Source organism: Mirounga leonina, unplaced genomic scaffold (genome assembly GCF_011800145.1).
Source record: "Mirounga leonina isolate KUSES-001 unplaced genomic scaffold, KU_Mleo_1.0 Mir_54, whole genome shotgun sequence".
In the NCBI taxonomy this organism is placed as follows: Eukaryota; Metazoa; Chordata; class Mammalia; order Carnivora; family Phocidae; genus Mirounga; species Mirounga leonina.
In genome coordinates this window covers 12,219,266-12,231,176 of record NW_023270812.1, presented here as the reverse complement: position 1 = coordinate 12,231,176, position 11,911 = coordinate 12,219,266, and the positions used below count along the sequence as shown (strand labels likewise).

General features: G+C 43.3%; 1 protein-coding gene across 1 annotated transcript in view; it reads right to left on the bottom strand.

Moving 5' to 3' along the window:
• Positions 1-539: 539 nt before the first annotated feature.
• Positions 540-11,911, bottom strand: part of LOC118001821 (constitutive coactivator of peroxisome proliferator-activated receptor gamma-like) — a 92,605-nt gene continuing 81,233 nt past the window's right edge. The window contains 1 exon segment of the mRNA XM_034991963.1: positions 540-1,994. Within this exon segment, the coding sequence (XP_034847854.1) occupies positions 1,982-1,994 (13 nt within the window). The 3' untranslated portion in view covers positions 540-1,981.

The following is an 11,911-nucleotide window of genomic DNA, read 5'->3' as shown; positions in this document are numbered from 1 at the left end:
AATTTTAAACACAAAGTTCAAAGGATGGGGAAAAAAAATGAACATGTCCAGCCCTTTGGGTGCTGAGCCTCATAAAATCCAAGAGCTCAGTACTTTATAAATACACACTTTACCCGAGATCTCACCATGGTCACTGGCCATCATTGTTTCTTTTCAACTACATAATACACGAAGTCATTCTTGCTGCAAATTCATGGGTAAGGCAGATGTCCCTCTGGAAATCTAGTCCCTCTTCGGAGATGCCTGGCAGGCGGCCACTGGTGGGCCAGGGGGGCACATCGGACGCCACCATGGGCTCAGCCACACCAGATGCTCTGCAAGTTCAAGGAAGGGGTGCGCTCTCACCAAGGGTGACAGGGACGGGGAGGGCCTCTGCCCTCTGCCCTCCGCCCAGCATCTGTCCCTCCTGTGGACACTGGCGGGGCAGCTCCCGAGAAGAGGATTCTGACCGGCCCCCGTCTCGTACGGACCTCTCTTCCTGAGCATAGGGCTGGCCAGCGCACCGGGAGCTGTGGGGACTGGGGAAACAACACAACTTGTTTCATTATCTCATTTCATTTATTTATATGACATCTTGGGATGAAAGCTGTGTTAAGAAAGAGCTCTGAGCATAAGGACTCTAACGCACATTTCACATATTTAAATAGCTTTGGGGTAACAGTAGCAGACGGACACGGGAATTACCACTTTTTTTCCTAGAGTGTACATAGACTTACAGTTGCTAACTCCTGAACTCAGCAAACCCCTGATGTGAAGATGCTGGTGCAGAGCCCACTGGAAACCTGGCTGGACATCACTGGGTGCCTGAGGCTTTTCCGGCTGTAGAACTTTAACGACAGGTCCAAATGAAAAACAGGAGCAAAGAAGTGGGTCTTCATTTCTCGTTCCAATAGCAGAAAAACTCGTGGTACGGATCAGCATCACAACACAAAAGGAGAGTGGATAAGCCCAATCAGACCGTCTGTCCAGTGGCTGAGGTTCCTTTGTGTGCAGAACCAAGCATGTGACAAGGGCCGCGAGTCCCAGTCCTGCATGAGTCACTGGGCTCCAAGTGCTGCTTGTTCTCAGATCCTGCACGTGTCCTTTACACATGGGTGATCCCGAGATATTCCCTGGAACAAAATGGTAACCCCAAACCGTTCCCACTCACCCATGCAGCACTCCCGAGCCAGTGAACACCGAGAACCACTGTGAACTTTCACTCGGGCCTGCGCGTCCCAGGCCTGGGTGGACTGCTCAGAAAATAACTTGCTGTAACTCCCATTTTCAACTCAAGCATGAGGGACTCCTGGGCAGCCGCTCGAAGACGCGCAAACCCTGTGCCAGGCTCTGCCTCCTCGGGAGCTGCTGCAGCCCAGGCTGACGCAGGTGTTCTTGGCTTCTCCGTTCTCTCTGCGCAGGTCTACACATTTACAGGCAGCAATCAGGGATGATCCCTGCGCTTGGAGTGGAATCGCAGCAACGCATCTAGGCAGGGGAAGGTGCTTTCCCGTACGCCCTCAGCCTTGCCTGGCTGCCTGGTTTCCAGAAGCCGATCCTGCTCCGGTGCCGATGTAAATGGCACAGTGGAGCGGAGTTCACACACAACACATCCAGTTCACCTCATTCACACATTTGTATCGAGCGCCGTGACTGGGTAAAATACTGTGTTATCTTATCCTATGTCTTGGTTGGAGAGAAGCAAGAGGTTTAGAGGTTTAGAGCTTTAGGCTGTGTCCACGCTTTAAAACCATTCTTCCTCTGGGGCGCCTGGGTGGCTCAGTTGGTTAAGCGACTGCCTTTGGCTCAGGTCATGATCCTGGAGTCCCGGGATTGAGTCCCGCATCGGGCTCCCTGCTCGGCAGGGAGTCTGCTTCTCCCTCTGACCCTCCTCCCTCTCATGCTCTCTGTCTCAAATAAATAAAAAATTACAAAAAAAAAAAAACAAAAAAAACATTCTTCCTCTGACCGTGAGGGTCTGTCCTGTTCCAGCAGGCGGGCATCAGTTGGACCACCTGCAACACAAGTGACAGCATGAGCCTCCCTGCCTAGCGCATCCTGTAAGCCAGCCCACGGGGAGGAGGGCAGGCCTGGCCAGAGCGGCTGGGGTGTGCGTGCCCACGCACAGCTTCCTTGTGGGTCTGGGAGAGGAGACAGTGTTTCACGTATGTATATCCTGCCTAATTCTACAATGAGTTGAGGACACAGCCTTACTGAATGGAGAATGGTGGCCATCGCTGTTGACTTCCTAGTTGTTAGAACCAAAGCTCACAGCTGCAGCCAGAGGCACCCATACCCATCCTGACGCCACTACCGAGCGCTTACTATAACGTGCTGACTCCCGTGGCCCTGAGGGCCAGCATCCTCCACATTCTGGGGGTCATTCCTGCCTCGACAACTCTGGAAGTTGCCCACTGCCCTCCTTCTGAACGCCCCTCCCCAGGACGCAGGGCACTGTGTTACCGGCCGCTCCAGACCCCTCGAGTGGCTCTTGCATAGATTCCCCCTTTCTCACAGGTGGTAGGTGCTGGTGCCCAGGGTCTGTGCCTGGGTCCCTACAACGTGCTGACATACGCTGGCCCTGCCCGTTGCAGCTCCTGCTTGCACTCCTCTGATGACAAGCACCCACCGCTGCCGATGCCATTCAGCACGTGCTCACTGCGGCTTTGCCTGGTGCGAGACACCGCGAGTGCACGGATGCACCCTCTCACTGACTCGGGGGCAGTGACATCACCTCTCAGGTGCTCTGTCCCAGGCCACACGGCAGAAGCTGAGCCACAGCCAGCATGGCACCTCAACCATAATGTACCCAAAAGTTAAAGCTTCTCCACACTTGCTCTCCTCCCCTCCTATTTCCCACCCAAGTTAATGGCACTGAAATCTGAACTTGTGTACTGCTTCCACACCCCAGTTTCAAGTGGTCGCTCAGGGCTCCCCCAGAATTTCTTAACCATGTCATTCCCTCGGTGTCTCCAGGAAGAGCAGGAAGACTCTTCCCTGATCGGGAGAGCAAGGATCCCCAAGGATCCCATGGCTGAAAGTCCCACCCAGGGCAAAGGCTTCCAATGGCCTTTTCAATACCTGACTCCTTAACACAATCTGCCCTCAAGAATTACCAGCCATGTAGGGAAAAAAAAATCTAAAATAAAAACAAGGACCAAAACAAACACAAGGACCAAAACAAACACATAGAGAAACTTGGAAGAAGAGTCTATGAAGGAAAGGAAAAAACAAAATAAAGCTACTAGTATAATTAATTTCCTGGGATGCAAAAGAAATGTTGCAATCACGAAACAACGAAGAGTATGCTATAAAAAAGAGATATCTTGACCTCTCAGAATTTAGAAACAGCAAAATTAAAGACCGGAAAGAACGGGAGACAAAGCTGATGAAATCTCCCACCATAAGATACTAGGAGAGAAAATGTAGGACAATTACAGGGCTGGAATATGGTGTCTAACTTCTGCGACAAATAACAGCAGAGAGAATGGAAGGAAGTATATCACAGAAGAAATCACTGGAGGAAAATTCCAGATCTGAAAGATAGGAACCAGCTTCGTGTCGCCATCCTCCAGGTGGCCAGGTGCGGTGGAAATAGGAAGGCTGCTGGTGTGAGCTGGCTTGGGTGGCGCTCCCCACCGCCCTCTGAGTGGGGGCTCTCACTGAGGCCAGGTGCACAGAGGCTGGGCCATGGGGACAGCCGCTCCTGAGGCCATTCCCAGGACCCGCCTCACTGACTTCCTCAGGGATGCAGCCAGCCTGTCTGCAGAGGCTGTCCAGCAAGGAGCTATTTATTTGCCAATGGACACTGGGGTTGTTCTCATCTGCTGAGTGCTGTGGATAATGATGTTATGAACATTGGTGTACAAATATCTGAATCCCTGCTTTTAATTCTTTGGGGTATATACCTAGGAGTGGAATAGCTGTGTCTTCCTGGTCGGTGTGAAGTGGCACCTTGTAGTTTTGACTTGCACTTCCCCGATGACTAATGATGTGTAGCATCTTTTCATGTGCTTCCTGGCCATATGCATATCTTTATAGAAAAACCTATTCAAGCCATGTTATCTTTTTGCTGTCAAGTTGTGGGGGTTATTATTAATAACCCTGTCTTTTCACTTTCTTGATATTATCCTTTAATGTACCAAAATTCTTAATTTTGACAAAGTCTAATTTATCTATTTTTTCTTCTATTTCCTATGCTTTTGGTGTCATATCCATGAGCACTTTGCCAAATCCAATGCCATAAAGATTTTCTCAATACTTTAAAGAGTTTTATAGTTGCAGCCCTTGAGTCTAGGTCTTCAACCCATTTTCAGTCAATTTTGGTATATGGTGTTAAGTAAAGGTCCAATTTCATTCTTTTGCATGGGATATCCAGTCTCCCCCCACCCAACCTTAAATAGGAATAAATTTTACCAAGATGCTCTTATGAATGGGACTGCTTTCTTAATTTCCTTTTCTGACTGCTCATTGCTGGTGTATAGAACACAGATGATTTTTGTCTGTTGACCTTAAATTCTGAAGCTCTGCTGAATTTATTAGCTCTAGTAGCTTTCCTGTGGAGTGTTTGAGATTTTCTACATACAGGATCATGACATGTATGGCTAGAGACAGCTTTACATTTTCCTTTTCAATCTGGTGCCTTTTACTTCTTATTCTTATCTAATCGCTCTAGCTAGAATGCCAGTACAATGTTGAATAGTAGTGGTGAAACTGGGCATCTTTTCCTGATCTTAGGGGGAAAGCTTCTCATCTCTCACCATTGAGTATGATATTAGCTATGGGTTTTTCATAAATACCCTTTATCATGTTGAGGAATTTTACCTCTATCCCTCGTCTTCTGAGAGTTTTTATTATGAAAGAATGTTGGATTTTGTCAAATGTCTTTACTGAATCAATTGAGATGGTCATGTGACTGCCCCTTTCGTTCTAATAATGTTGAACCACACTTTCATTCCTGGAATAGATCCCCCTTGGATCCTATGAATAATCCTTTTAATATTATATCAGATTCAATTTTTTAATATTTTGTTGAAGATTTTTGCATCTACACTCACAAGACACTGGTTTGTAATTTTCTTGTGATATTCTTATCTGGCTTTGGTATCAGGGAAATTCTGGCCTCACTGAATGAATTAAGAAGTATTTGGTTTAATTATTATTATTATTATTTTTAATTTGAGGAGGACTGGTGTCAATTCTTCTTTAAATATTTGGTAGAATCCACAGAGAAGCAATCTGGTCCAAGACTTTTCTTGCTGGAGGTTTCTGATTACTGGTTCAGTCTCATTACCTGCTATAAGTCTACTGAGACTTTCTATCTTTTCTTGAGTCAGTTTAGGTTATTAATACATTTTAGGAATTTGCCCATTTCTTCTAGACTGACATACAATTTTTCATAGTATGCTCTTATAATCCTTTTTATCTCTGTCAAGTCAGTTGCAATGTCCTCACTTATATTTTTGAATTTATCTCTATCTTCTCTTTTTGTCTAGCCAAAGGTTTCTCAATTTTCCTACCTTTTCAAAGAACCAACTCCAGATTTCATTGATTTTCCCTATTGTTTTTCTATCCCTGTCTTGTTCTTGATCTTAGCAGAAAAGCTGTTTTTCACCACTGAGTATGATATTTTAGCAGTGGATTTGTCACATATGGCCTTTATTATGTTAATGTTTCCTAAACACTCACTTTGTTGAGTTTTTATCATGAACAGATGTTGAATGTTGTCAAATGCTTTTTTCTGCATCTAGTGAGATGATCCTATGATTTTTGTTTTTTGTTTGTTAATGTGGTACACTGTATTTACTGATTTGTGGATATTGAACCATCCTTTCATTCCCAAAATAAATCCCACTTGATTGTGGTTAATGATCCTTTTAATGTATTGTTGAATTCAGTTTGCTAAGATCTTGTTGAGAATTTTTGCAGCTATGTTCATCAGGAATACTGGCCTATAGTTTTTTTTGTAACATCTTTGTCTGGTTTTGTTATAAGGGTAATGCTGGATGCATAAAATGTGCTGAAAGCTCTCTTTCCTATTCTATTTTTTGGAATAGCTTGAGAAGAACAGGTATTAACTCTTCTTTAAATGACTGGTAGAATTCATCTGTGAATTCACCTGGTCCTGCACTTTTGTTTAATGGGAGTTTTTCGGATTACCAATTCAATTTTGTTACTAGTAATTGGTCTGTTCAGATTTTCTTTCTTACTGATTCAATGTGGAAGATTTATGTTTCTAGGAATGTAACCATTTCTTCTAAGTTGTCCGATTTGTTGGCATACAATTTTTTATAGTATTCCCTTATAATCCTTTGTACTTTCATGGTGTCAGTCATTACTTCTATTTCATTTCTGGGTTTATTTGGGTCCTCTCTTTTTCTTGATAATTCTGGCCAAAGGTTATCTCTTCAAAGAACCAGCTCTCAGTTCCATTGATCTTTTCTGTTTTGTTGTTGTTTTTTTTGGTCTCTATTTCATTCATTTCCACTCTGATCTTTATTACTTACCTTCTACTAAGCTTGGGCTTTGTTCTTCCTTTTCTAGTTCCTTTAGGTGTTAGGTTAAATTGATTTTCCATGTTTCTTGAGGTGGGCCTGTATTGCTATAAATTCCCCTCTTAGAATTGCTTTTGCCACATCCCAAAGACATTGGACCATTATGTTTTCATTTTCATTTGTCTCCATGTATTTTTTTCCTTTTTAATTTTTTTGTTGACCCACTGGTTGTTCAGTAGCCTGTTGTTTAACCTCCACATGTTTGTGTTTTTTTCCAGTTTTTTTTTCTTGTAATTGATATCTAGTTTCACACCATTGTGGTTGGAAAGGATGCTTGACATGATTTTTATTTATTTGTTTGTTTGTTTATTTATTTATTTATTTTAAAAGATTTTATCTATTTATTCATGAGAGACGGAGAGAGAGAGAGGCAGAAGCAGAGGGAGAAGCAGGCTCCCCACAGAGCAGGGAGCCTGATGCGGCACTCAATCCCAGGACCCTGGGATCATGACCTGAGCCGAAGGCAGACGCCCAACCGACTGAGCCACTCAGGCATCCCTTGACATGATTTTTAATCTTTCAAAATTTATTGAGACTTGTCTTATGGCCTAACATGTGATCTATCCTGGAGAATGTTCCATGTGCACTGAAAAGAATGTGTATTTTGCTGTTTTTGGATGAAATGTTCTGTATTTATCTGTCCATCTGGTCTAATGTATCATTCAAAGAAATGTTTCCTTACTGATTTTCTGCCCGGATGATCTATCCATGATGTAAGTGGGGTGTTAAAGCCCCCTACATTATTGAATTACTGTCAATTTCTCTCTTCATGTGTGAGTATTTGCTTTATGTATTTAGGTGCTCCAATGTTGGCTGTATACACGTTTTCAACTGTTACATCCTCTTTTTTCATTTCATCTTGAAAGTCTCCATTCAGCACTTCTTGCATGGCAGGTCTTGTGGTAATGACCTCCTTCACCTTAGCTTACATTTATCAGGGAATGTCCTAATTTCCCCATCTTTTTTTCATCCATATGTTTTTATTTTTATTCAACTATAAGCAAACAGCAAAATTAACACAACATTCCACAACTCCAGATTGGCTTTTCTTACACAGATGAAGAATGACCAGTTTAGCAGGCACAGACTTGGGATTTCTGACAACCTCTCACTCAGCCCTGCAGCTCATCTAGATGGCCATGCCTTAACCACAAAGTGACTCCCTATTGCTTTTTCCAGTACTGCTCTTTAAAGGAGCCAGAGCATGTGTCATGTTGGGGGGTAGTGGACATGCCAGCCTCTCTCTATGGTGAGGCTCAAAGGCCTGGACCACTTGCTGAGGTCCACCAGCATCATGGGGCCGAGTGGGGCAGACAGCAGGGAAGTCACAGGAGCAAGGTACAGGCCTGTAGCACTGACTCTGAGTGATCCGTAAACTGTCTCCCTCAGTTTTGAAGAACAGTTGGGCCAGATATTGAATTTTTGGTGGACAGTTTTTTCCTTTCAGCACTTTTGAGTATATCAACCCACTGCCTTCTGGCCTCTGAGATTTTGGATGAGAAACTGGTGAGAAGCTTATTGAGGATCTCTTGTATGAGTTACTTCTCTCTTGCTGCTTCCAAGATTCTCTCTTTGTCTCTGGCCCTTACCAGTTTGATGATGATGCATTTTGGTGTGGGCTGAGTTTATTCTAATTAGTTTGCTGAGCTTCCTGGATTTGTAGGTTCATGCCTTTCATCAATTTGGCAAGTTTTCAGCCATTATTCCTTCAAATATTCTTTTTTTACCTCTTTCTTCTCATTCTGGGACTCCCACAGTGCATATGCTGGTTTGCTTGCTGGTACCACACAAGTCCCTAAAACTCTGTTCACTTTTCTTTATTCATCGTTCTTTTTCTCAGGCTTAATAACTTCAATTGCCCCATCTTCAAGTTCACAGATTCTTTCTCTGCCTACTCAAACCTGCTTTTGAACTCCTCTAGAGAAGATTTCATTTCAGTCATTATACTTTTCAGCTTCAGATACCTTCTTGGTTCTTTCTGTAATCTTTATTTCTTTATATCTCTTGATATTCTCAGTTTGTTCCTTTTTTTCCTTTGTCCGTGTCTTCTTTTAGTTCTTTGAGGATCTTTAAGTCTTGTCTATTAAATATGACATCTAGGCTTCTTCAGGGACAGTTTTTGTCCACTTATTTTGTCCTTCTGAGTGGGCCATGCTTACATATTTCTTTGTATGCCTTGTGATTTTTTGTTGTTGTTGTTGCAAACTGGACATCATAAAAATTGAATCGTACTGTTGTACCTCTGGAAATCAGATTCTCCCCATCTCCTAGTGTTTGCTGTTTGTTGTCGTGTGTCTGCTGGAGATCAGCCTGAGGGGAAAGCCTAAGGTCTTCTCACACCTTTCCTGAGCCTCCATTTTTCCCTGGCCACGCATTGGCTTTTTAAATTCCCCTGCACGTACAGTTGTGTTTGAATGTCCTGATTCTTAAGTGTCTGGCTCCCACAAAAGCAAGAAGTTGGGGGGGGTGGGTACCCAACTCACATGCGTTGCCCCATTCAATACTATGAAAGCCACTTCAGCCAGTGGAGGTTGAAACAATGGTGGCCAGCCTCTATGCTTGACTCTCAGCAATCAAAAACAGCAACCACTACACAAGAGCCTGATATTTGGACAAGGTCCTCATTGTTCACCCTGGCTCCAGCAAGGTACCCCAGGAATGTGTGCATGGCTGTCTGCCATGGGGCTGGAGGATGGGCAGCCAAAAATGATGGGAATTAACCACAGCTTACCAGTCAAGCTATCTTCTGGAAGCTGCAAGTCTTCCGGCTCCATACAGTTCCAAAATAGCTCCTTTAAACAGTTTCTGGCAGTAGAATTGTTGTCTAGGGGATGGAGAGACAGATTCCTGGTGCTTTCTATACCCTGTATTCCCTGACATAACTGCCCTCCCATTATTTTTTTGAATATAGTACTGTTATTATGCTTTCTGAAAGTGATTTTGATTTCCTCAATATTTAGAATAATGGATTAATTTCCAAGTGGAAAGATTTTTGCTTATTTTTCTGTTGTTGATTTCTAGTTATTTTCTTGTGTAAATACAGCATGTATGATTTCTACTTTTCACTAAATTGGTTGAGATTTACTTTGGAGCCTAGCACACGGTTAGATTTTTGAACTGTCCATTTGTGTAAGATAACATAAACAAAAGGGCATATACCGTTCTGTATATTTCCATCAGAATAAGTTTGTTAAAGGATTGTTCAAATGTATGTCACTACTTCTGGTCCATTTGATCGGTTCATTTCTGACAGATATGTGTTAATTAATACTCCCTCCTAAGTTTTGCTTATTATTTTGATTTATGACACCAGGTGCATAAAGGATATGATAGATGTTCACGTATCTAACATCTATTCATCCATCCATCCACCTACTTAATCCATCCAACCATCAATCACCACCTTCTTCCAGCACATATCCCTACATTTTACACACACATAAACTTAATATTTTTCTAAAAACATCAAGATTTATTACAACTCTATCCCCTCTCTAAAGCAAGATAAGAAATTTAGTTTGTCTTTACTTTTCTTTTTATCTTATTCCCCAGAAACACTCATCACTTTCCTTGTGATGGTCTGGGATTTTAGTCAATTGTTTCCACATTTTTGTTTTCTTACAGTTAATAACTGTTTAGCAATAATGATATTTTATTAATTTCTTTGTTCAACACTGCTTCTTACAGCTCATGTATTCATGTTAGGTGAAGTGCTCACTTTGCTAGACCATACCCATTTTCTTTTGTAAAGGATCTGTGAGTCAACATTTTCTGATTCCTGAAAATGTGTTCATTTTTCGTCTTATGCTAGAATGCTAATTTGGCTGACTATGGGTTTCTGGACTCAAAATTATTTTTCTATAAAGGAAAGCAAAGAAATGACGTGATTTCTGGAGAGGGTTCTGTGAGGTGGGAGAACGTACCTGATGCTCAACAGTAAGGGGGGCTGTGCTCTGCAGCAGTGACACTGAGCAGATGATGGAGAAAGAGCGGAGTACAGCTGCGCCTGGCCCAGACTAAAAGCATGGTCAGTCTGTCCATATGAGTAGGTGAAAAAATAGATATTACCTCTGTTATTATGGATTTGTCCAATTCTCTTGGTATTTGGTTATGAATCTAGATGGTGCATACACACTTGGGAGAGAACAAATGTGGCTAAAGGAATGTACAGAAAGCAAAGCTGTCAGCTGTTGACTATGGATAAGGAGGAAGTGTTGGAAGGCTAGGGATGGAGGGAGTGTGCAGCATCTGGACAGCAGCAAAGAATGGAGGACGACCGCTGGGCAGGACCAAGAGTTCGCTGAGGTCAGGGAGCATGAATTTAAGCTGGGACTAGTAAGCATGACTGTGGGTCTTTCTCTAGCCATATCCCAAATGCAGAGGATTGGATTTAACCTGGGTTTGTGGTTTTACCACATAAACACAGTAAAATGAGAAAGGCAAAGCACTCAAGAGTATAAACAAGGAAGTCACTTTGATTACTGACCATAGAAGATAAAGTTACGGGAGGACAAGTAAGAAGGGGTGTGTAAGAAGTGTGAGGCCCAATGAAGGGCAGTTGGACCAATGGACTGGGCGGTTCTGATCTGACCAAAGAATCACCTGGATCTGTACACAGCGAGCTGTGTGGTTGGAGTGTGTTTGAAACTGAAGTTATGGAGTGGTTGAGCTACTGGGAATGATAAGGTGAAGGTGGAAGACCACATTGCTGAAACGGCAGGTCAAGGAATTGTTACCAGGGAAGGACTACCTACAGGCTATTGGAATCACCAAAAATTATTACAAGACACGTGGTGGGAAGAGTGCCAGGGAGCCAGGAGCCAAAATCTTGAAGAATCTGAAGGACAATGGCAGCGTAGGTGGTAGGGTTGGATGACAGGAGATTTAAAGTCTGTAGTTTTAGTACTTTCCAAAAAATGGCCACAGCAATACATTTAGTCTCCTATGCTCTTGTGGAGGCCCCCCCTTCCCCTGTCAAGAGGAAAGTATACTTCATGTTCACCTGAATTTGGACAGGCCCTTTTGGCTGCCTTGATGAACAGAATAGGGCAGCAGAGCTGATGAATGACTTGTGAGGCTAGGTTACAAACAATGACATGGCCTCAGCCTGGGTGTTTAGCTCTTGGGTATCCAGCTACCATGCTGGGAAGAAGCCCAAGCTAGTCTCTGTGGACTAATGGAGAGGCTCATGTGGAGAGAAACTGAGGCCCCTGGCCAAGAGGTAGCATAAGCCAGAAATGTGAATGAATAGGACTTTGTATGACTTCAGGTCTCCCAGGTGGGGCCCAGACACAATGGAGCAGAGACAAGCTGTGTCTGCTCTGACTGAGAGTCTGTGAGCATACTAGATGTTTGTTTTACACCACCAAGGCTTGGGA